General features: G+C 61.0%; 1 protein-coding gene across 1 annotated transcript in view; it reads right to left on the reverse strand.

Annotated features, from left to right (window-relative positions):
- Positions 1 to 1,446: 1,446 nt before the first annotated feature.
- LOC138100821 (polyunsaturated fatty acid lipoxygenase ALOX15B-like) overlaps positions 1,447 to 24,418 on the reverse strand; it is a 31,624-nt gene continuing 8,652 nt past the window's right edge. The window contains exons 3-15 of the mRNA XM_068998685.1: positions 24,090 to 24,185; positions 23,916 to 23,997; positions 21,494 to 21,610; positions 19,232 to 19,335; positions 17,113 to 17,285; positions 15,293 to 15,436; positions 11,940 to 12,143; positions 10,281 to 10,367; positions 8,769 to 8,938; positions 6,367 to 6,488; positions 5,578 to 5,678; positions 3,266 to 3,436; positions 1,447 to 2,097 (exon numbers count right to left, since the gene is read on the reverse strand). Of these exons, the coding sequence (XP_068854786.1) occupies positions 1,918 to 2,097; positions 3,266 to 3,436; positions 5,578 to 5,678; positions 6,367 to 6,488; positions 8,769 to 8,938; positions 10,281 to 10,367; positions 11,940 to 12,143; positions 15,293 to 15,436; positions 17,113 to 17,285; positions 19,232 to 19,335; positions 21,494 to 21,610; positions 23,916 to 23,997; positions 24,090 to 24,185 (1,751 nt within the window). The 3' untranslated portion in view covers positions 1,447 to 1,917. The remainder of the gene's footprint in view (positions 2,098 to 3,265; positions 3,437 to 5,577; positions 5,679 to 6,366; positions 6,489 to 8,768; positions 8,939 to 10,280; positions 10,368 to 11,939; positions 12,144 to 15,292; positions 15,437 to 17,112; positions 17,286 to 19,231; positions 19,336 to 21,493; positions 21,611 to 23,915; positions 23,998 to 24,089; positions 24,186 to 24,418) is intronic.

The following is a 24,418-nucleotide window of genomic DNA, read 5'->3' on the forward strand; positions in this document are numbered from 1 at the left end:
CCCAGTGCAAACCAGTAACGGCTCCCAGTACAAACCAGTAATGGCTCTTAATGGAGACCAGTAACGGCTCCCAGTACAAACCAGTAACAGCTCCCAGTACAAACCAGTAACGGCTCCCAGTACAGACCAGTAATGGCTCTTAATGGAGACCAGTAACGGCTCCCAGTACAAACCAGTAACAGCTCCCAGTACAAACCAGTAACGGCTCCCAGTACAGACCAGTAACGGCTCCCAGTACAGACCAGTAACAGCTTCCAGTATACACCAGTAATGCTCCAGTATAGACCAGTAACAGCTCCCAGTGCAGACCAGTAACGGCTCCCAGTACAAACCAGTAATGGCTCTTAATGGAGACCAGTAATGGCTGCCAGTACAGACCAGTAACAGCTCCCAGTACAAACCAGTACCGGCTCTTAATGGAGACCAGTAACGGCTCCCAGTGGGGGTATTTTGGGGTGGGTTTTGGGGTATTTTTGGGGTATTTTTCGGGGTATTTTCAGGGTATTTTGGGGGTATTCTGGGCTGTTTTTGGGGCAAATTTGGGTCTTTTGGTAGTATTTTCAGGTATTTTTGAGGTATTTCGGGGGTGTTTCAGGATATTTTTGGGGTATTTTTGGGGTATTTTGGGGGTATTTCCCGGGGTATTTTCGGGCTATTTTGGGCTGGTTTTGGGGTATTTTGGGTGGGTTTTGGCCCCCTCAGATGGCCACACTGTTCTCAATGTTTAGCGGGAATTTTTGGGTATTTTCGGGGTGTTTTGGGGTATTTCGGGGGTATTTGGGGGGTATTTTCTGGGGTATTTTCAGGGTATTTTTGGGCTATTTTGGGGTGGTTTTGGGGTATTTATGGGGTATTTATGGGGTATTTTTTGGGTATTTTGGGGTGGTTTTGGGGTATTTTGGGGGTATTTTTTTGGTATTTATGGGGTATTTCGGGGGTATTTTTCGGGGTATTTTCAGGGTATTTTTGGGGTATTTTGGGCTGTTTTTGGGGCAAATTTGGGTCTTTTTGGGGTATTTTCGGGTATTTTTGAGGTATTTCGAGGGTGTTTCAGGATATTTTTGGGGTATTTTTGGGGTATTTTGGGGGTATTTCCCGGGGTATTTTCGGGCTATTTTGGGCTGGTTTTGGGGTATTTTGGGTGGGTTTTGGCCCCCTCAGATGGCCACACTGTTCTCGATGTTTTGTGGGAATTTTTGGGTATTTTCGGGGTGTTTTGGGGTATTTCGGGGGTATTTTTGGGGTATTTTCTGGGGTATTTATGGGGTATTTTTGGGGTATTTTGGGGTGCTTTTGGGGTATTTTTTGGTATTTATGGGGTATTTCGGGGGTATTTTTCGGGGTATTTTCAGGGTATTTTGGGGGTATTTTGGGCTGTTTTTGGGGCAAATTTGCGTCTTTTTGGGGTATTTTCGGGTATTTTTGAGGTATTTCAGGGGTGTTTCAGGATATTTTTGGGGTATTTATGGGGTATTTCGGGGGTATTTCCCAGGGTATTTTCGGGCTATTTTGGGCTGGTTTTGGGGTATTTTGGGGGGATTTTGGCCCCCTCAGATGGCCACGCTGTTCTCAATGTTTAGCGGGAATTTTTGGGTATTTTCGGGGTGTTTTGGGGTATTTCGGGGGTATTTGGGGGGTATTTTCCGGGGTATTTTCAGGGTATTTTTGGGCTATTTTGGGGTGGTTTTGGGGTATTTATGGGGTATTTTTGGGGTATTTTTGGGGTGTTTTGGGGGTATTTTGGGTGGGTTTTGGCCCCCTCGGATGGCCACGCTGTTCTCAATGTTTTGGGGGTATTTAGGGGGTATTTTGGGGGTATTTTCCGGGGTATTTTGGGGTGGTTTTGGGGTATTTTCGGAGTATTTTTGGGCTATTTTGGGCTGTTTTTGGGGGTATTTTGGGTGGGTTTTGGCCCCCTCAGATGGCCACGCTGTTCTCGATGTTCTCGGGGTCCAGGTAGGGGTAGGGCCGGGCCAGGCCCTGGTTCCGGGCGCGGATCTCGCGGGAGATTCGGCGCAGGCGGCGCCGGAAGCGCCGGATCAGGCGCCGGGGGGGCCCCTCGGTGAAGTGACGGTCGGGGTAGTGGCCCAGGGGCCGCTGCGGGGACAGCGCGGGCACTTACTGGGGGCACTGGGGCCACTGGGTGGGGGTTTGGGGTGGGCTTGGGGGTCCTGAGGGGGTTTGGGGTGGGTTTGGGGGGTCCCAGGGTGGTTTTGGGGTGGGTTGGGGGTCTCAGGTTGGGTTGTTTTGGGGTTTGGGGTGGGTTTGGGAGTCCTGGGGTGGTTTTGGGGTGGGTTTGGGGTGGGTTTGGGGTCCTGGGGTGGGTTTGGGGTCTCAGGTTGGGTTGTTTTGGGGTTTGGGGTAGGTTTGGGGTCCTGGGGTGGGTTTTGGGGTGGGTTTGGGGTGGGTTTGGGGTCCCAGGGTGGGTTTTTTTGGGGTTTGGGGTGGGTTTGGGGGTCTCAGGTTGGGTTGTTTTGGGGTTTGCGGTAGGTTTGGGGTCCTGAGGGGGTTTGGGGGTCCCGGGGTGGTTTTGGGGTGGGTTTGGGGTCTCAGGTTGGGTTGTTTTGGGGTTTGGGGTAGGTTTGGGGTCCCAGAGTGGTTTTTGGAGTGAGTTTGGGGTGGGTTTGGGGTCTCAGGGCTGTTTTTCGGGTGGGTTTGGGGTCTCAGGTTGGGTTGTTTTGGGGTTTGGGGTGGGTTTGGGGTTGTTTTTGGGGTGGTTTTTGGGGTCCCACCAGGTCCAGGGGCTCATTGCGGAGCACCCAGAGCACGGCCGGGGGGGTTTGGGGTGGGTTTGGGTTTGGATGGAGTTCGTGGATCCTGGGTGGTTTGGGGTTGTTTTTGGGGTGGTTTTGGGGTGGTTTTGGGGTGGTTTTGGGGTCTCACCAGGTCCATGGGCTCCTTGCGGAGCACCCAGAGCACGGCCGGGGGGATTTGAGGTCCCAGGGTGGTTTTTGGGGTGGGTTTGGGGTGAGTTTGGGGTCCTGGGGTGGTTTTGGGGTGGTTTTTGGGGTGGGTTTGGGTTTGGATGGAGTTTGTGGATTCTGGGGGGTTTGGGGTTATTTTGGGCATGGGTTTGGTGTCCCAGGGTGGGTCTGGGGTCCTGAGGGGGTTTGGGGCAGGTTTGGGGTCCCGGGGTTGTTTTTGGGGTGGTTTTTGGGGTGAGTTTGGGCTCCCGGGGTGGTTTTTGGGGTGGGTTTGGGTTTGGATGGAGTTTGTGGATCCTGGGTGGTTTGGGGTTGTTTTTGGGGTGGTTTTGGGGTCTCACCAGGTCCATGGGCTCGTTGCGGAGCACCCAGAGCACGGCCAGCACCGTGGCCGTGGTGTTCATGGCCGGCAGCGCCGCCAGGAATTCCCGCTCGGACAGCGCGGCCTTGGAGCGCGGCGGCGGCTCCCGCATGGCCGCGGGGGCGTTCGGGGGAAAGGCCGACAGCTCGAACTGAGCCCCAAAACGGGCACGGAATGACCCCAAAAAGGGCACAGAGAGACCCCAAAAATGTCAGAGACAGAGCCTGAAATGTCCCCAAGAAACCCCAAAAAGGGTCCCGGAGAGAGACCCCAAAAAGGGCACAGAGAGACCCCAAAGAGCACAGAGAGACCCCAAAGGGCACAGGGAGACCCCAAAAAGGGCAAGAGACCCCAAAAAGGGCCCAGAGAGACCCAGAACAGCCACAGAGAGACCCCAAAAAGGGCACAGAGAGACCCCAAAAGGGCACAGAGAGACCCCAAAAATGTCAGAGAGCCTGAAATGTCCCCAAGAAACCCCAAAGGGCAGAGATCCCAAAAATGGCACAGAGAGACCCCAAAAAGGGCACAGAGAGACCCCAAAGGGCACAGAGAGACCCCAAAAATGTCAGAGACAGAGCCTGAAATGTCCCCAAGAAACCCCAAAAAGGGTCCCGGAGAGAGACCCCAAAAAGGGCACAGAGAGACCCCAAAGAGCACAGAGAGACCCCAAAGGGCACAGGGAGACCCCAAAAAGGGCAAGAGACCCCAAAAAGGGCCCAGAGAGACCCAGAACAGCCACAGAGAGACCCCAAAAAGGGCACAGAGAGACCCCAAAAGGGCACAGAGAGACCCCAAAAATGTCAGAGAGCCTGAAATGTCCCCAAGAAACCCCAAAGGGCAGAGATCCCAAAAATGGCACAGAGAGACCCCAAAAAGGGCACAGAGAGACCCCAAAGGGCACAGAGAGACCCCAAAAATGTCAGAGACAGAGCCTGAAATGTCCCCAAGAAACCCCAAAACGGGTCCCGGAGAGAGACCCCAAAAAGGGCACAGAGAGACCCCAAAGAGCACAGAGAGACCCCAAAGGGCACAGGGAGACCCCAAAAAGGGCAAGAGACCCCAAAAAGGGCCCAGAGAGACCCAGAACAGCCACAGAGAGACCCCAAAAAGGGCACAGAGAGACCCCAAAAGGGCACAGAGAGACCCCAAAAATGTCAGAGAGCCTGAAATGTCCCCAAGAAACCCCAAAGGGCAGAGATCCCAAAAATGGCACAGAGAGACCCCAAAAAGGGCACAGAGAGACCCCAAAGGGCACAGAGAGACCCCAAAAATGTCAGAGACAGAGCCTGAAATGTCCCCAAGAAACCCCAAAACGGGTCCCGGAGAGAGACCCCAAAAAGGGCACAGAGAGACCCCAAAAATGTCAGAGACAGAGCCTGAAATGTCCCCAAGAAACCCCAAAACGGGTCCCGGAGAGAGACCCCAAAAAGGGCACAGAGAGACCCCAAAGGGCACAGAGAGACCCCAAAGGGCACAGGGAGACCCCAAAAAGGGCACAGGGAGACCCCAAAAATGGCACAGAGGGACCCCAAAACGTCAGAGACCCCCCCAAAACCACTGAAGCCCCCTCAGACCCCCCCCAAACCCCTCCCCCACCCCATCCCCAATACTCCAGGGTTTGGGGGTCCCCCCAGGGTCAGGGGTCACTTGGGGGTCAGTGGTCACTGAGGGGGGTCAGTGGTCACTCAGGTGGTCACTGGGGGGTCAGGAGTCACTCAGTGGTCAGTGGGGGGGTCAGTGGTCACTACTGGGGGGCTCAGGGCTCAGTGGTCACTGAGGGGGGTCAGTGGTCAGTGGGGGGGTCAGTGGTCACTCAGGTGGTCACTGGGGGGGTCAGTGGTCACTGGGGGGGTCACTGGTCACTGAGGGGGGTCAGTGGTCACTACTGGGGGGTCAGGGCTCGGTGGTCACTGGGGGGGTCAGTGGTCACTGGGAGGGGGTCAGTGGTCACTGGGGGGTCAGTGGTCACTGGGGGGGTCACTGGTCACTACTGGGGGGTCAGTGGTCACTGGGGGGGTCAGTGGTCACTGAGGGGGCTCAGTGGTCACTGGGGGGGGTCACTGGTCACTGAGGGGGGTCAGTGGTCACTGAGGGGGGGTCAGTGGTCACTGGGGGGGCTCAGTGGTCACTGGGGGGGTCAGTGGTCACTACTGGGGGGTCAGTGGTCAGTGGGGGTCAGTGGTCAGTGGGGGTCAGTGGTCACTGGGGGGGCTCAGTGGTCACTGAGGGGGCTCGGTGGTCACTGGGGGGGGTCAGTGGTCACTCCTGGGGGGCTCAGGGCTCGGTGGTCACCTGGCCGCTGTTGGTGGCCGCGTGGTGGGCGGAGCAGGTGTAGATGATGGTGGTGACGAAGGTGACCAGGCCACGCACGGTGTCCAGGCGGGAGGGCACCCCTGGGGGCACAGGGGGCACCCAGCGGTCACTGCCAGCCCCCGGCCCCTCTGCCCACCTGAGGGGGCACCTGAAGGTCCCTGTGCCCACCTGAGGGGTCACCTGTGCCAACCCTCTGCCCACCTGAGTGGTCAGTGCCCCCCCCATGCCCACCTGTGCTCCCCCCTGTGCCCACCTGAGTGGTCAGTGTCCCCCCCTGTGCCCCCTCGTGCCCACCTGAATGGTCAGTGCCCTCCCCATGCCCACCTGAGTGGTCAGTGCCCCCTCTGTGCCCCCCCCGTGCCCACCTGTGCCCCCCCCGTGCCCACCTGACTGGTCAGTGCCACTCCTCGTGCCCACCTGAATGGTCAGTGCCCCCCCCCCGTGCCCACCTGAGTGGTCAGTGCCCCCCCCCGTGCCCACCTCTGCCCACCCCGTGCCCACCTGAGCGGTCAGTGCCCTCCCCATGCCCACCTGAGTGGTCAGTGCCCCCCCTGTGGCCCCCCTGTGCCCCCCCTGTGCCCACCTGAGTGGTCAGTGCCCTCCCCCGTGCCCCCCCCCCGTGCCCCACCATGCCCACCTGACTGGTCAGTGCCCACCTGACTGGTCAGTGCCCTACCCGTGCCCACCTGAGTGGTCAGTGGCCCCTCTGTGCCCCCCTCATGCCCACCTGCGCCCCCCCCATGCCCACCTGTGCCCCCCTGTGCCCACCTGAGCGCCGCCGGCCCAGGAAGCCCCTCCGGAAGATCTCCCTGACCCAGGCCTGGAGCTCGGGGTCCTCCCGGACGGCGCCGTCAGAGGGGTAAAAGAGAGCCAGGAGGGCACCCACGAACCTGCAACGGGCAAACTGGGCAAACTGGGCATACTGGGGGCAAACTGGGCATACTGGGGGTGGCACTGGGGTAAAAGAGAGCCAGGAGGGCACCCACGAACCTGGAATGGGCAAACTGGGCAAACTGGGCATACTGGGGGCAAACTGGGGTAACAGAGAGCCAGGAGGGCACCCATGAAACTGGAATGGGCAAACTGGGCAAACTGGGCATACTGGGGGCAAACTGGGGTAAAAGAGAGCCAGGAGGGCACCCACGAACCTGCAACGGGCAAACTGGGCAAACTGGGCATACTGGGGGTGGCACTGGGGCAAAAGAGAGCCTGGAGGGCACCCACGAACCTGGAATGGGCAAACTGGGCAAACTGGGCATACTGGGGGCAAACTGGGCATACTGGGGGCAAACTGGGGTAACAGAGAGCCAGGAGGGCACCCACGAACCTGGAATGGGCAAACTGGGGGCAAACTGGGCATACTGGGGGCAAACTGGGGTAACAGAGAGCCAGGAGGGCACCCACGAACCTGGAATGGGCAAACTGGGCAAACTGGGCATACTGGGGGCAAACTGGGCATACTGGGGGTGGCACTGGGGTAACAGAGAGCCAGGAGGGCACCCACGGAACTGGGAATGGGCAAACTGGGCATACTGGGGGCAAACTGGGCATACTGGGGGTGGCACTGGGGTAAAAGAGAGCCAGGAGGGCACCCATGGAACTGGGAATGGGCGAACTGGGCAAACTGGGCATACTGGGGGCAAACTGGGCATACTGGGGGTGGCACTGGGGTAAAAGAGAGCCAGGAGGGCACCCACGAACCTGCAACGGGCAAACTGGGCAAACTGGGCATACTGGGGGCAAACTGGGGTAACAGAGAGCCAGGAGGGCACCCACGGAACTGGGAATGGGCGAACTGGGCAAACTGGGCATACTGGGCAAACTGGGCATACTGGGGGCAAACTGGGGTAACAGAGAGCCAGGAGGGCACCCACGAACCTGGAATGGGCAAACTGGGCAAACTGGGCATACTGGGGGCAAACTGGGGTAAAAGAGAGCCAGGAGGGCACCCACGAACCTGGAATGGGCAAACTGGGCAAACTGGGCATACTGGGGGTGGCACTGGGGTAACAGAGCCAGGAGGGCACCCACGAACCTGCAACGGGCAAACTGGGCAAACTGGGCATACTGGGGGCAAACTGGGCATACTGGGGGTGGCACTGGGGTAAAAGAGAGCCAGGAGGGCACCCACGAACCTGGAATGGGCAAACTGGGCAAACTGGGCATACTGGGGGCAAACTGGGCATACTGGGGGTGGCACTGGGGTAAAAGAGAGCCAGGAGGGCACCCATGGAACTGGAATGGGCAAACTGGGCAAACTGGGCATACTGGGGGTGGCACTGGAGTAAAAGAGAGCCAGGAGGGCACCCACGAACCTGCAACGGGCAAACTGGGCATACTGGGGGCAAACTGGGCATACTGGGGGTGGCACTGGGGTAACAGAGAGCCAGGAGGGCACCCACGAACCTGCAACGGGCAAACTGGGCAAACTGGGCATACTGGGCATACTGGGGGTGGCACTGGGGTAACAGAGAGCCAGGAGGGCACCCACAAACCTGGAATGGGCAAACTGGGCAAACTGGGCATACTGGGGGTGGCACTGGGGTAAAAGAGAGCCAGGAGGGCACCCACGGAACTGGAATGGGCAAACTGGGCAAACTGGGCATACTGGGCATGCTGGGGATACTGGGGATACTGGGCATACTGGGGATACTGGGGACACTGGGGACACTGGGAATACTGGGGGAGGGGAAATGGGGTGTCCCAGATGTTCCCAGGGGTGTCCCGGGGGTGTCCCGGGGGTGTCCCAGGGGTCTCCCAGGGGTGTCCCGGGGGTGTCCCGGGGGTGTCCCAGGGGTCTCCCAGGGGTTCCCAGGGGTGTCCCAGGGGTGTCCCAGGGGTGTCCCAGATGTTCCCAGGGGTGTCCCGGGGGTGTCCCGGAGGTTCCCAGGGGTGTCCCAGATGTTCCCAGGGGTGTCCCAGGGGTGTCCCAGGGGTTCCCAGGGGTGTCCTGGGGGTGTCCCAGATGTTCCCAGGGGTTTCTGGGGGGTGTCCCAGAGGTTCCCAGGGGTGTCCCGGGGGTGTCCCGGGGGTGTCCCAGAGGTTCCCAGGGGTGTCCCAGGGGTGTCCCGGGGGTGTCCCAGGGGTGTCCCAGGGGTGTCCCAGGGGTGTCCCGGGGGTGTCCCAGGGGTGTCCCAGGGGTGTCCCGGGGGTGTCCCCGCTGTCCCCACCTGCGGATGGCTCCCCACACCTTGGTGGCGTCGTGGCCGAAGTGGTGCCGGGCGGTGCCGGTGACGCCGCGGTGCCGAAGGTCCCTGGGCAGCACCAGCGAGCGCCAGCGCAGCGCCCGCAGCCCCCGGGCCACCAGCGCCAGCAGCCCCCGGCGGCCCAGGGCCACCGCCTGCGGACACGGGGGGGACACGGCGGTGGCACCCAAATCCCGGGAAATCCCACCCAAATCCTGGGAAATCCCACCCAAATCCTGGGAAATCCCACCCAAATCCTGGGAATTTCCACCCAAATCCCACCCAAATCCCGGCAATTCCCACCCAAATCCCGGGAATTCCCACCCAAATCCTGGGAAATCCCACACAAATCCCGGGAATTCCCACCCAAATCCCGGGAATTCCCACCCAAATCCTGGGAAATCCCACACAAATCCCGGGAATTCCCACCCAAATCCCGGGAATTCCCACCCAAATCCTGGGAAATCCCACACAAATCCCAGGAATTCCCATCCAAATCCCGCCCCAAATCCCGGCAATTCCCACCCAAATCCCGCCCCCCCCCAGTCCCTTTGGGACCCTCCCAAGACCCCCCCAGACCCCTCCCCCATTTCCCTCGTGCCCCCCCCATTTTTACCGACCCCATCGGAGACCCCAGACCCCCCCAGACCCCCCAGAGACCCCCAGACCCCCCAAAGACCCCCAGACCCCCCCTCATTACTGACCCTGTCGAAGCCCCCAGACCCCCGAGACCCCCCCCGTTACTGACCCCATTGAAGCCCCCAGACCCCCAGATCCCCCCAGATCCCCTCAGAGTCCCAGACCCCTCCAGACCCCCATTACTGACCCCATCAAAGCCCCCAGACCCCCCAGACCCCCAGAACCCCCCTCGTTACTGACCCCCAGAACCCCCCTCGCTACCGACCCCACTGAAGCCCCCAGACCCCCAGAACCCCCCAAGAGCCCCAGACCCACCCCATTACCCACCCCATCGAAGCCCCCAGACTCCCCCAGAACCCCCCCGTTCCCGACCCCATCGAAGCCCCCAGACCCCCCAGACCCCCCCGTTCCCGACCCCATCGAAGCCCCCAGACCCCCTAGACCCTCCCGTTACTGACCCCACCAAAGCCCCCAGACCCCCCCAGAACCCCCCCGTTCCCGACCCCATTGAAGCCCCCTGACCCCCCCAAGAGCCCCAGAACCCCCTCGACCCCCAGACCCCCCTTGTTACTGACCCCATCGAAGCCCCCAGACTCCCCCAGAACCCCCCCGTTCCCACCCCATCGAAGCCCCCAGACCCCCCCGTTACCGACCCCATCGAAGCCCCCAGACCCCCAGACCCCCCTCGTTACTGACCCCATCGAAGCCCCCAGACCCCCCCAGACCCCCCTCGTTACTGACCCCACTGAAGCCCCCAGACCCCCAGAACCCCCCAAGAGCCCCAGATCCCCCCAGACCCCCCCCATTACCGACCCCATCGAAGCCCCCAGACCCCCCCAGACCCCCCCCGTTACCGACCCTGTCGAAGACCCCCCCGGGGTTGAGGAGGAAGCGCCGGGCGAGGGCCCCGATCTGCACCGTGAAGCGGATGTGGGGCACCAGCAGCTGGGGGGGCATGGGGGGCACGGGGTGAGGGGGGCACGGGGGGCACAGGGGGCACAGGGTGGGGGGACAACGGGAAATGGGGAGGGGGCACCATGAACCGGGTGTGGGGCACCAGCAGCTGGGGGGGGGGCACGGGGTGAGGGGGGACACTGGGAATGGGGAGGGGGCACGGGGGGGCATCGGGAAATGGGGAGGGGGCACCGGGGGGGCCATGGGAAATGGGGAGGGGGCACGGGGGGCACCGGGAAATGGGGAGGGGGCACGGGGGGCACAGGGTGAGGGGGGGCACGGGGGGAGCACCGGGAATTGGGGAGGGGGCACGGGAGGCACAGAGTGAGGGGGGGGCAAGGGGAAATGGGGAGGGGGCACCAAGAAATGGGGAGGGGGCATTGGGGGGCACCGGGAAATGGGGAGGGGGCACCAGGAAATGGGGGGGGGCACGGGGGGGCACCTTCCTCTGGGACCCCCCACACCCCAAAACACACCCGGGGGGGTTCCCAAACCCTCGGGGGGATTTTTTAGGTGGAGGTGAAGGGATTTTTTTAAGCGAGGTTTGGGTTTTTTAGGACGGAGCTTTTCGAGTGGGGTTTTTTTTGGTCGGGGGCGGTTTTGGGGTACCTGGAAGAGGGGGTTCAGGGAGGGGGGCACCCCCACACTCCCAAAACACCCCCCGGGGGGGTTCCCAAACCTCGGGGGCTTTTTTAGGTGGGTGAAGGGACTTTTTTAAGCGAGGTTTGGGTTTTTTAGGACGGAGCTTTTCGAGTGGGGTTTTTTTAGTCGGGGGCGGTTTTGGGGTACCTTGAAGAGGGGGTTCGGGGGGGCACCTTCCCCTGGGACCCCCCACACCCCAAAACACACCCGGAGAGGGTTCCCCAAACCTCGGGGGGATTTTTTGGGTGGGGGCGGGGATTTTTTAAGCTTGGCTTTTTTCAGGCGAGGTTTGGGTTTTTTAGGACGGAGCTTTTTGGGTGGGGTTTTTTTGGTCGGGGGGGGTTTTGGGGTACCTTGAAGAGGGGGTTCAGGGAGGGGGGGCACCCCCACACTCCCAAAACACCCCCCGGGAGGGTTCCCCAAACCTCGGGGGCTTTTTTTAGGTGGGGGAGGAGGGGATTTTTCAGGCGAGGTTTGGGTTTTTTAGGACGGAGCTTTTCGAGTGGGGTTTTTTTGTTTAGGGGGGGTTTTGGGGTACCTTGAAGAGGCGGTTTGGGGGGGCACCTTCTCCTGGGACCCCCCACACCCCCAAAAAACGCCCGGGAGAGGGGGGGGGGGTCCCCCAAACCTCAGGGGGCTTTTTTAGGTGGGTGAGGGGATTTTTCAGGCGAGGTTTGGGTTTTTTAGGACGGAGCTTTTCGAGTGGGGTTTTTTTTTGGTCGGGGGGGGTTTTGGGGTACCTGGAAGAGGGGGTTCAGGGAGGGGGGCACCCCCACACTCCCAAAACACCCCCCGGGAGGGTTCCCCAAACCTCAGGGGCTTTTTAGGTGGGTGAAGGGACTTTTTTAAGCGAGGTTTGGGTTTTTTAGGACGGAGCTTTTCGAGTGGGGTTTTTTTGGTCGGGGGGGGGTTTTGGGGTACCTTGAAGAGGGGGTGCTGGGGGGGCAGCTGGCGGAGGGTGGCCAGGGCGAACACCTCGCCCAGCAGGTGAGCCCGCAGCAGGTGCGTGAGCCCCTCGTGCACGTGGAACTCGGCGCTGCGCACCCAGGCCTTGGCCAGAGCCCAGAGCCACGGAGGGTCCCCGGGCAGGAAAATGGGCGAGTCGGGACCTGGGTGCTGAGAGAGCTGGGGGGGGGGGGGCACCCCAAAAATGGTCATGGGAGACCCGAAATGGTCATGGGGAACCCCAAAATGGTCATGAGAGACCCCAAATCATCATAGGAAAGGCTAAAATGGTCGTGGGGACACTCAGAAATGGTCATGGAGAACCCCAAATCATCATAGGAAAGCCCAAAATGGTCATGGAGAAGCCCAAAATGGTCATGGGGATAGCTGGGAATTCACTGGGAACCCCAAAAGGTTCCTAAAGGACCCCAAAATGGTCATGGGAGCCCCAGAAATGGTCATGGGGATACCTGAGAATGGTTATGGGAGACCCCAAATAGTCATGGGAGACCCCAAATCATCACAGGAAACCCCAAAATGGTCATGGAGAAGCCCAAAAGGGTCATGGGGATAGCTGGGAACTCACTGGGAACCCCAAAAGGTTCCTAAAGGACCCCAAAAATGGTCATGGGGACACCCAGAAATGGTCATGGAGAACCCCAAATGGTCATGGGGATACCTGGAAATTCACTGGGAACACCAAAAGGTTCCTAAAGGACCCCAAAATGATCACAGTGACACCCAGAAATTCACTGGGAACCCCAAAAGGTTCCGAAAGGACCCCAAAATGGTCATGGGGACACCCAGAAATGGTCATGGAGAACCCCAAATGGTCATGGGGATACCTGGAAATTCACTGGGAACACCAAAAGGTTCCTAAAGGACCCCAAAATGGTCATGGGAGCCCCAGAAATGGTCATGGGAAACCCCAAAATGGTTAAAGGAAACCCCAAATGGTCATGAGGAACCCCCAAAGGGGCATGGGGATACCTGGAAATTCACTGGGAACCCCAAAAGGTTCCTAAAGGACCCCAAAATGGTCATGGGAGCCCCAGAAATGGTCATGGGGATACCTGAGAATGGTTATGGGAGACCCCAAATAGTCATGGGAAACCCCAAAATGGTCATGGGGACACTCAGAAATGGTCATGAGAGACCCCAAATCATCATAGGAAACCCCAAATGGTCATGGGAAACCCCAAATGGTCATGGGAAAGCCCAAAATGGTCATGGAGAAGCCCAAAAGGGTCATGGGGATACCTGGAAATTCACTGGGAACCCCAAAAGGTTTCTAAAAGACCCCAAAATGGTCATGGAGAACCCCAAATGGTTATGGAGAACCCCAAATCATCATAGGAAACCCCAAAATGGTCATGGAGAACCTCAAAATGGTCATGGGAAACCCTAAATGGTCACAGGGACACCCAGAAATTCACTGGGGACCCCAAAAGGTTCCGAAAGGACCCCGAAATGGTCATGGGAAACCCCAAAATGGTCATGGGAGACCCCAAGTCATCATAGAGAAGCCTAAAATGGTCATGGGGATATCCGAGAATACACTGGGAACCACAAAAGGTTCAGAAAGGACCCCAAAAATGGTCATGGGAGACCCCAAATCATTATAGGAAACCCCAAAATGGTCATGGGGATAGCTGGAAATTCACTGGGGACCCCAAAAGGACCCCAAAATGGTCATGGGACACCCAGAAATGGTCATGGGGATACCTGAGAATGGTTATGGGAGACCCCAAATAGTCATGGGAGACCCCAAAATGGTCATGGGGACACTCAGAAATGGTCATGAGAGACCCCAAATCATCACAGGAAACCCCAAAATGGTCATGGAGAACCCCAAATCATCACAGGAAACCCCAAAATGGTCATGGAGAAGCCCAAAAGGGTCATGGGGATACCTGGAAATTCACTGGGAACACCAAAAGGTTCCGAAAGGACCCCAAAATGGTCATGGGGACACCCAGAAATGGTCATGGAGAACCCCAAATGGTCATGGGGATACCTGGAAATTCACTGGGAACACCAAAAGGTTCCTAAAGGACCCCAAAAGGGGCATGGAGAACCCCAAATGGTCATGGAGAACCCCAAATGGTTATGGAGAACCCCAAATCACCATAGGAAACCCCAAAATGGTCATGGAGAACCCCAAATGGTCATGGGAGACCCCAAAAGGGGCATGGGGATAGCTGGGAATTCACTGGGAACCCCAAAAGGTTCCTAAAGGACCCCAAAATGGTCATGGGACACCCAGAAATGGTCATGGGGAAACCCCAAATGGTCATGGGGAACTCCAAAATGGTCATGGGAAACCCCAAATTGTTATGGGAAACCCCAAAATGGTCACAGGGCGACCCAGAAATTCACTGGGAACCCCAAAAGGTTCCGAAAGGACCCCAAAATGGTCACGGGAAACCCCAAAGGTTCATTGGGAACCCCAAAAGGTTCAGGTCCCCCCCCCCCATTCTCAGCCCCTCCTGTTGCAGATTCCCCCCCATTTTCTGGGGTTCTCCTCCCCCATTTTTGGGGTCTCCCCCCAATTTTTGGGGTCCCCTTCCCCATTTTTGGGGTCCCCCCGGGTTTTTGGGGACCCCCAGGATGGGATAAGAGCCGCTTTCCCCCCCAGACCCCCCCCCATTCCCAGTGGGAATCTCCCCACTCTCAGCCCCCCATTTTTGGGTTCTCCCCCCCTTTTTTGGGTTCTCCCCCCATTTGTCAGGTCCCCCCCTCCATTTTTGGGGTCCCCCCGGGTTTTTGGGGTCCCCCAGGATGGGACAAGAGCCGCTTTCCCCCCCAGACCCCCCCATTCCCAGTGGGAATCCACCCCACTCTCAGCCCCCCCATTTTTGGGGTTCTACCCCCATTTTTGGGTTCTCCCCCCAATTTTTCGAGTTCTCCCCCCATTTTTCGGGTCCCTCCCTCCATTTTTGGGGTCCCCCCGGGTTTTTGGGGTCCCCCAGGATGGGATAAGAGCCGCTTTCCCCCCCAGACCCCCCCATTCCCAGTGGGAATCCACCCCACTCTCAGCCCCCCATTTTTGGGTTCTCCCCCCATTTTTCAGGTTCTTCCCCCATTTTTCGGGGTCCCCCCTCCATTTTTGGGGTCCCCCCGGGTTTTTGGGGTCCCCCATGATGGGATAAAAGCCGCTTCCCCCCCAGATCTCCCCATTCCCAGTGGGAATCCACCCCCACTTGGGAAATCCCCCCACTCTCAGCCCCCCATTTTTTGGGTTCTTCCCCCGATTTTTCAGGTTCTTCCCCTATTTTTTGGGGTCCCCCCCTCCATTTTTGGGGTCCCCCCGGGTTTTGGGGTCGCACCTGGATGGCGAGGGGCCGCAGTTCCCCGTCGGGGCGCTGGTGCAGGAGGCAAAGGGGGGCGGCCACGAAGGTGGGGCGGCCGTCGATGAGGGCGGTGGGGAGCCCATCGAGCACCCCATAATCGGCCAGGTAAACGTTCCCTGCCTGGGGGGACACCGGGGGGTCACCCCAAAAATCCTGGGGCACCCCAAAATCCTGGGGACAACCCCAAAATCCTGGGAAGAACCCCCAAAAATTTGTGGGGACCCCAAATCCCAGCACCCCATAATCGGCCAGGGAAGTGTTCCCTGCCTGGGGGGACACCGGGGGGGTCACCCCAAAAATCCTGGGGCACCCCAAAATCCAGCGGGGCACCCCAAAATCCAGCGGGCACCCCAAAATCCTGGGGACAACCCCAAAATCCTGGGAAGAACCCCTAAAAATTTGTGGGGACCCCAAATCCCAGCACCCCATAATCGGCCAGGGATGTGCTCCCCGCCTGGGGGGCACCGGGGGGGTCACCCCAAAATCCAGGGGCACCCCAAAATCCAGCGGGGCACCCCAAAATCCAGCGGGCACCCCAAAATCCTGGGGACAACCCCAAAATCCTGGGAAGAACCCCTAAAAATTTGTGGGGACCCCAAATCCCAGCACCCCATAATCGGCCAGGTAAACGTTCCCTGCCTGGGGGGACACCGGGGGGTCACCCCAAAAATCCTGGGGCACCCCAAAATCCTGGGGACAACCCCAAAATCCTGGGAAGAACCCCCAAAAATTTGTGGGGACCCCAAATCCCAGCACCCCATAATCGGCCAGGGAAGTGTTCCCTGCCTGGGGGGGCACCGGGGGGGTCACCCCAAAAATCCTGGGGCACCCCAAAATCCAGCGGGGCACCCCAAAATCCTGTGGTCCCCACCCTCTCTGGGACCCCCCAAACATCTGGGACCCCCCAAATCCTGGGGTCCCCAAACACTTGGGACACCCCAAAACCCTGGGGTCCCCACCCTCCCTGGGACCCCCCCCAAATCCTGGGACCCCCCCCAAATCCTGGGACCCCCAAACACTTGGGACACCCCAAAACCCTGGAGTCCCCCCCTCCTGGGACCCCCCCCAAATCCTGGGACCCCCCAAACACCTTGGACCCCCCCAAAATCCTGGGTTCCCCAAATCCTGGGACCCCCCCAAATACTTGGGACACCCCAAATCCTGGGACCTCCCAAACACCTGGGACACCCCCAAATCCTGGGACTCCCCAAATCCTGGGACCCCCCAAAATCCTGGGGTCCCCACCCTCCCTGGGACCACCCCCAAATCCTGGGACACCCCAAATCCTGGGACCCACCCAAATCCTGGGACCCCCCAAATCCTGGGGTTACACCCCAAATCCTGGGACCCCCAAACACTTGGGACACCCCCAAATCCTGGGGTTACCCCAAATCCTGGGACCCCCCAAATCCTGAGGTCCCCACCCTCCCTGGGAGCCCCCCAAATCCTGGGACCCCCAAACACTTGGGACACCCCAAAATCCTGGGGTTACGCCAAATCCTGGGACCCCCCCAAACACCTGGGACACCCCAAATCCTGGGACCCCCCCCAAATCCTGCGGTTCCTCCCTCCCTCCCTCCAATTTCCTGGTTCCCCTCCCCGATTTGGGGTTTTTCGGGGGGTTTTTGGTTTTTTTTTTGTTTTTTTGGGTCTTTTTGGTTTTTTGGGGGGGTTTTGGGGGTATTTTGGCGTTTTTGGGGGTTTCTTTGGGGTGGTTTTTTTGGTTTTTTTTTTTTGTTTTTTGGGGGTATTTCTGGGGGGTTTTGGGGTTTTTTGGGGTGCCGGGGGTCGCTCACCTCCATCTCTCTGTCCAGGGAGGTGCCGGGGCCGAGGCTGGGGGCCACCATCGGGGGGGTGACGGGGAAGTTGGGGGGCAGGCGGGGGCAGCGGCGCAGCAGGACGGGGTTCACCCCGCTCAGGAACTGCTCCCCGAAAAACGCGTCCTCCTGCCAGTGCTGCACCACGTACTCTGGGGGGCACGGGGACACTTGGGGACACCTGGGGGCACCTGGGGACACCTGGGGGACCCCCCGACCCCTTCATGGGATCCCCCAAATTCCTGGGACAACCCCAGTGTCCCCCTCCAACGTCCCCTCAGTTCCCTCTCGTGTCCCTGTGTGTCCCCCCCAATGTCCCCAATGCCCCCGATGTCCCCAATGCCCCCAGACCCCCCGCCAGTGTCCCCCCATGTCCCCAATATCCCAAATCTTCCCGATCCCCCTCCAATGTCCCCAGTGCCCCAAGACCTCCCCCATGGCCCTGCTGTCCCCAATGTCCCCAATCCCCCCAACATCCCCAACGTCCCAAATCCCCGCCAACCCCCACAACGTCCCCCCAGTGTCCCCAATGTCCCCAATGCCCCCAATACCCCCAGACCCCCCAATGTCCCCAATGTCCCCAATCCCCCTAGACCCCCCAATGTCCCCAATCCCCACAATGTCCCAATGTCCCCAATGCCCCCAGACCCCCCAATGTCCCCAATACCCCCAATCCCCACAATGTCCCAATGCCCCCAATGTCCCCAATCCCCCCAGACCCCCCAGTGTCCCCAATCCCCAAAATGTCCCCAATGTCCCCCCAGTGTCCCCAAGACCCCAATGTCCCCCATATCCCCCATATCCCGAATGCCCCCAATGCTCCCATACCCCCTAACGTCCCCAATGTCCCTGCCGTCCCTGCTGTCCCCACTGTCCCCAATGCCCCCAATGTCCCCCATGTCCCCAATGCCCCCAGACCCCCCAGTGTCCCCAATGTCCCCAATCCCCCCAATGCCCCCAGAACCCACAGCGTCCCTGCTGTCCCCAATGTCCCCAATCCCCCCCATTTCCCCAATGCCCCCAGACCCCCCAGTGTCCCCAATGCCCCAATGTCTCCAGGCCCCCCAATGTCCCCAACCCCCGCAATATCCCAATGTCCCCAATGCCCCCCAATGTCCCCAATGCCCCCAAACCCCCTAATGTCCCCAATGCCCCTGCCATCCCCAATGCCCCCAAACCCCCTAATGTCCCCAATGTCCCTGCTGTCCCCGCTGTTGCCAATGTCCTCAATGTCCCCCATATCCCCAATGTCCCCAATGTCCCCAGTGTCCCCAACTTCCCCGCTGTCCCCAATGCCCCTGCCATCCCCAATGTCCCCAATGCCCCCACTGTCCCCGCTGTCCCCAGTGTCCCCAATGTCCCCAGTGTCCCCAGTGTCCCCCCAATGCCCCCAGTATCCCCAGTGTCCCCAATGTCCCCCATATCCCCAATGTCTCCACTGTCCCCAACGTCCCCACTGTCCCCAATGCCCCTGCCATCCCCAATGTCCCCAATGTCCCCAGTGTCCCCAGTGTCCCCGCTGTCCCCAATGTCCCCGCTGTCCCCAATGTCCCCAGTGTTCCCAATGCCCCACTGTCCCCAATGCCCCCAATGCCCCCAATATCCCCAGTGTCCCCAATGTCCCCCATATCCCCAATGTCCCCACTGTCCCCAGTGTCCCCAATGCCCCCACTGTCCCCAGTGTCCCCGCTGTCCCCAATGTCCCCAGTGTCCCCAATGTCCCCAGTGCCCCCACTGTCCCCGCTATCCCCAGTGTCCCCGCTGTCCCCAATGTCCCCAGTGTTCCCAATGCCCCACTGTCCCCGATGTCCCCAGTGTCCCCAGTGTCCCAGCGTCCCCAGTGTCCCCCATGTCCCCAATGCCCCCAGTGTCCCTGCTGTCCCCAATGTCCCCAGTGTTCCCAATGCCCCACTGTCCCCGATGTCCCCAGTGTCCCCAGTGTCCCAGCGTCCCCAGTGTCCCCCATGTCCCCAATGCCCCCAGTGTCCCTGCTGTCCCCAATGTCCCCAGTGTTCCCAATGCCCCACTGTCCCCCATGTCCCCAGTGTCCCCAGTGTCCCAGCGTCCCCAGTGTCCCCAGTGTCCCCGCTGTCCCCACCGGTGATGGGGGTGTGGAAGCAGCGGAACACGCGCGTCATGGCCTCCACGCTGGGCCAGGAGCTGGGCCGGGCCAGGAACCCTCGCAGCTTGGCCTCCAGGTTCCTGGGGGGGACATTGAGGGGACATTGGGGACAGCGGGGGGGACAGGAGGGCATTGGGGGTCACAGGGCAGCACTGGGGACTTGGGGGGGACATGGGGACATGGGGGGACACAGGGACTTGGGGGGTCTTGGGGACATGGGGGATATTGGGGACTTGGTGGGACATGGGGACATTGGGGAGAATATGGGGACACTGGGGGTCTTGGGGACATTGGGGACTGGGGGGATATTGGGGACATTGGGGGGACACGGGGACATTGGGGACAGTGGGGATATTGGGGTGACATTGGGGACACTGGGGGGACATAGGGACATTAGGGACATTGGGGACTTGGTGGGGACATTGGGACATTGGGGTGGTCACAGGGACATTGGGGACTTGGTGGGGACATGGGGACACTGAGGTGGTCACAGGGACATTGGGGACTGGGGGGACATTGGGGACATTGGGGACATATGGGGACTTGGGGGGACATGGGGACACTGAGGTGGTCACAGGGACATTGGGGACATTGGGGACTTGGTGGAGACATGGGGACATTGGGGGGACATTGGGGACTGGGGGGGACATTGGGGACACTGGGGACATTGGGGACTTGGTGGGGACATGGGGACATTGGAGTGGTCACAGGGACATTGGGGACTGGGGGGGACATTGGGGGGACATGGGGACACTGAGGTGGTCACAGGGACATTGGGGACATTGGGGACTGAGGGGGACATTGGGGGGACATGGGGACTTGGGGACATTGGGGACTTGGGGGGACACGGGGACACTGAGGTGGTCACAGGGACATTGGGGACATTGGGGTGGTCACAGGGACACTGGGGACTTAGCAGGGACATGGGGACATTGGGGGGACATTGGGGACTGGGGGGGACATTGGGGTGGTCACAGGGACATTGGGGACTTGGCAGGGACATGGGGACATTGGGGGGACATTGGGGACATTGGGGGGACATTGGGGGGACATTGGGGACTTGGCAGGGACATGGGGACATTGGGGGGACATTGGGGGGGACACTGGGGACAGTGGGGGGGCAGGTGGAGCAGACCGGGGGACGCAGGAGGGGACAGGAGGACACGGAGGGGACAGGGATGGGTGGGGGGGGGGGACACACCCGAGGGGGCTCGGTGGGGGTGGGGGTGGGGCTGGATTTTGGGGTCCGGAGAGGGGTCAGAGGTCAATGGTCAGTCAGGGGTTGGGGTCAGGAACGGTCAAGGGCCAGACATTGGGGGGACATGGGGACACTGAGGTGGTCACAGGGACATTGGGGACATTGGGGACTGAGGGGGACATTGGGGGGACATGGGGACTTGGGGACATTGGGGACTTGGGGGGACACGGGGACACTGAGGTGGTCACAGGGACATTGGGGACATTGGGGTGGTCACAGGGACACTGGGGACTTAGCAGGGACATGGGGACATTGGGGGGACATTGGGGACTGGGGGGGACATTGGGGTGGTCACAGGGACATTGGGGACTTGGCAGGGACATGGGGACATTGGGGGGACATTGGGGACATTGGGGGGACATTGGGGGGACATTGGGGACTTGGCAGGGACATGGGGACATTGGGGGGACATTGGGGGGGACACTGGGGACAGTGGGGGGGCAGGTGGAGCAGACCGGGGGACGCAGGAGGGGACAGGAGGACACGGAGGGGACAGGGATGGGTGGGGGGGGGGGACACACCCGAGGGGGCTCGGTGGGGGTGGGGGTGGGGCTGGATTTTGGGGTCCGGAGAGGGGTCAGAGGTCAATGGTCAGTCAGGGGTTGGGGTCAGGAACGGTCAAGGGCCAGACAAGGGGTCAGTGGTCAGGCAGGGGTCAGCCAGAGGTCAAGGGTCAGGCAGGGATTGGGGGGGTCAGGGCTGGGTCAGGGGTCACTCAGTGGTCACTCAGGGGTCACTCAGGGGTCACTCAGGGGTCAGTGGTCACTCGGTCACTCAGTGGTCACTCAGTGGTCACTCACGCGGCGCTGCCCCGCAGGTAGAAGGCCGTGGCCTTGGGCAGGGAGTAGCTCAGGGGTCGGACACGGGGGAGGGGCAGGTCAGGGATTGGGGGTCAATGGTCACTCAGAGGTCACTCAGTGGTCACTCAGGGGTCAGTGGTCACTCAGTGGTCACTCAGTGGTCACTCAGTGGTCACTCACGCGGCGCTGCCCCGCAGGTAGAAGGCCGTGGCCTTGGGCAGGGAGTAGCTCAGGTCAGGGTCCAGCGGTGTCCCCTGGGGCAGCGCCCAGGGCAGGCCGGGGGCAAACGGGGCCAGCCTGGGGGGACACGGGGACAGCGAGGGGTCACGGGGGGGGGACAACACCGAGGAGGGGACAGAGACACACCTGGGGACACAAACACACCTGGAGGGACACAGGGACACACCTGGAGGGACACAGGGACACACCTGGGGACACGGGGACAGCGAGGGGTCACAGGGGGGGACAACACCGAGGAGGGGACAGGGACACAGCTGGGGACACAGGGACACACCTGGGGACACAAACACACCTGGAGAGGGACAGGGACACAGCTGGGGACACAGGGACACACCTGGGGGGGGGGACACGGGGACAGCGAGGGGTCACGGGGGGGGGGACAACACCGAGGAGGGGACAGAGACACACCTGGGGACACAGGGACACACCTGGGGACATGGGGACAGCGAGGGGTCACGGGGGGGGACAACACTGAGGGACACAGGGACACACCTGGGGACACAGGGACACACCTGGAGGGACACAGAGACACACCTGGGGACACGGGGACAGCGAGGGGTCACGGGGGGGGACAACACCGAGGAGGGGACAGGGACACAGCTGGGGACACAGGGACACACCTGGAGGGACACAGGGACACAGCTGGGGACACAAACACACCTGGAGGGACACAAACACACCTGGAGGGACACAGGGACACACTTGGGGGCAACAGGGACACACCTGGAGAGGGACAGGGACACACTCGGGGGGGGACAGGGACACACCTGGGGGGACACAAGGACACACCTGGGGACACAGGGACACAGCTGGGGGGGATAGGGACAGGGGTCACAGGGGGGTGACGACACTGGGGAGGGGACAGGGACACACCTGGGGACACAAACACACCTGGAGGGACACAGGGACACCTGGAGAGGGACACAGGGGCACACCTGGGGGGGGGACACGGGGACAGCAAGGGGTCACAGGGGGGGACAACACCGGGAAGGGGAGAGGGACACACCTGGGGACACAGGGACACACCTGGGGGCAACAGGGACACACCTGGAGAGGGACAGGGACACACCTGGGGGGACACAAACACACCTGGAGGGACACAGGGACACCAGGGACACACCTGGAGAGGGACAGGGACACACCTGGGGGGGGACAGGGACAGGGGTCACAAGGGGGTGACAACACCGGGGAGGGGACAGGGACACACCTGGGGACACAGGGACACAGCTGGAGAGGGACATGGACACACCTGGAGAGGGACAGGGACACACTCGGGGGGGGGACAGGGACACACCTGGGGGGACACAAGGACACACCTGGGGACACAGGGACACAGCTGGGGGGGATAGGGACAGGGGTCACAGGGGGGTGACAACACTGGGGAGGGGACAGGGACACACCTGGGGACACAAACACACCTGGAGGGACACAGGGACACACCTGGAGAGGGACACAGGGGCACACCTGGGGGGGGGACACGGGGACAGCAAGGGGTCACAGGGGGGGACAACACCGGGAAGGGGACAGGGACACACCTGGGGACACAGGGACACACCTGGGGGCAACAGGGACACACCTGGAGAGGGACAGGGACACACCTGGGGGGGGGGACACAGGAACAGGGGTCACAGGGGGGTGACAACACCGGGAAGGGGACAGGGACACACCTGGAGAGGGACAAGGACACAGCTGGGGGGACACAAACACACCTGGAGGGACACAGGGACACACTTGGGGGCAACAGGGACACACCTGGAGAGGGACAGGGACACACCTGGGAGGGGACACAGGGACAGGGGTCACAGGGGGGGACAACACCGGGGAGGGGACAGGGACACAGCTGGAGAGGGACAGGGACACAGCTGGGGACACAAGGACACAGCTGGGGGGGACAGGGGTCACAGGGGGGTGACAACACTGGGGAGGGGACAGGGACACACCTGGGGACACAGGGACACACCTGGGGGGACACAGGGACACACCTGGAGAAGGACAGGGACACACCTGGGGAGGGACACAGGGACAGGGGTCACAGGGGGGTGACAACACCAGGGAGGGGACAGGGACACAGCTGGAGAGGGACAAGGACACAGCTGGGGGGACACAAACACACCTGGAGGGACACAGGGACACACTTGGGGGGGACAGGGACACACCTGGGGGGTGACACAGGGACACAAGTGGGGAGGGACAAGGACACACCTGGGGGGACACAAGGACACACCTAGGGGGTGACACAGGGACACACCTGGGGGGGGGACACAAGGACACACCTGGGGACACAAACACACCTGACGGGTGACAGAGACACCCCTGGGCGTGCCACACCCCTGCAGGTGACACGATGCCACCTGTCCCTCACCTGTAGCGCCGGCGCTGCTGCACCAGGTGCCTCCGGCGCTGCCGCTGCAGCTGCGGGTGCCGCTCCATGGCCGGCGTGGTGGCTGCGGGGACATCGTCGGGGACATCGTCAGGGACGGGGGGCGACAGTCAGGTGTCCCCAGGTGTCCCCCAGGTGTTCCCTGGGTGTCCCCACCTGTGCCCTCGGGCAGCTCCCAGGTGCCGTAGCCCTCGAGCCAGCGGTAGCACGGGAAGTGGAAGGGCCCGGGCTGGGCGGCGTCATCGGGGTCACCTGCGGTGGCAGCGGTGTCACCTGCGGGGGTGACGTCACCTCTCACATCACAGGTGTCACCCGCGGGGGTGACGTCACCTCTCACATCACAGGTGTCACCTGCGGCGATGTCACCTCTCACATCACAGGTGTCACCCGCGGGGGTGATGCCGCCTGTACTGTCACAGGTGTCACCTGCGGTGGTGACGTCACCTCTCACATCACCGGTGTCACCCGCGGTGATGTCACCGCTC

Source organism: Aphelocoma coerulescens, unplaced genomic scaffold (assembly GCF_041296385.1).
Source record: "Aphelocoma coerulescens isolate FSJ_1873_10779 unplaced genomic scaffold, UR_Acoe_1.0 HiC_scaffold_143, whole genome shotgun sequence".
Taxonomy (NCBI): domain Eukaryota; kingdom Metazoa; phylum Chordata; class Aves; order Passeriformes; family Corvidae; genus Aphelocoma; species Aphelocoma coerulescens.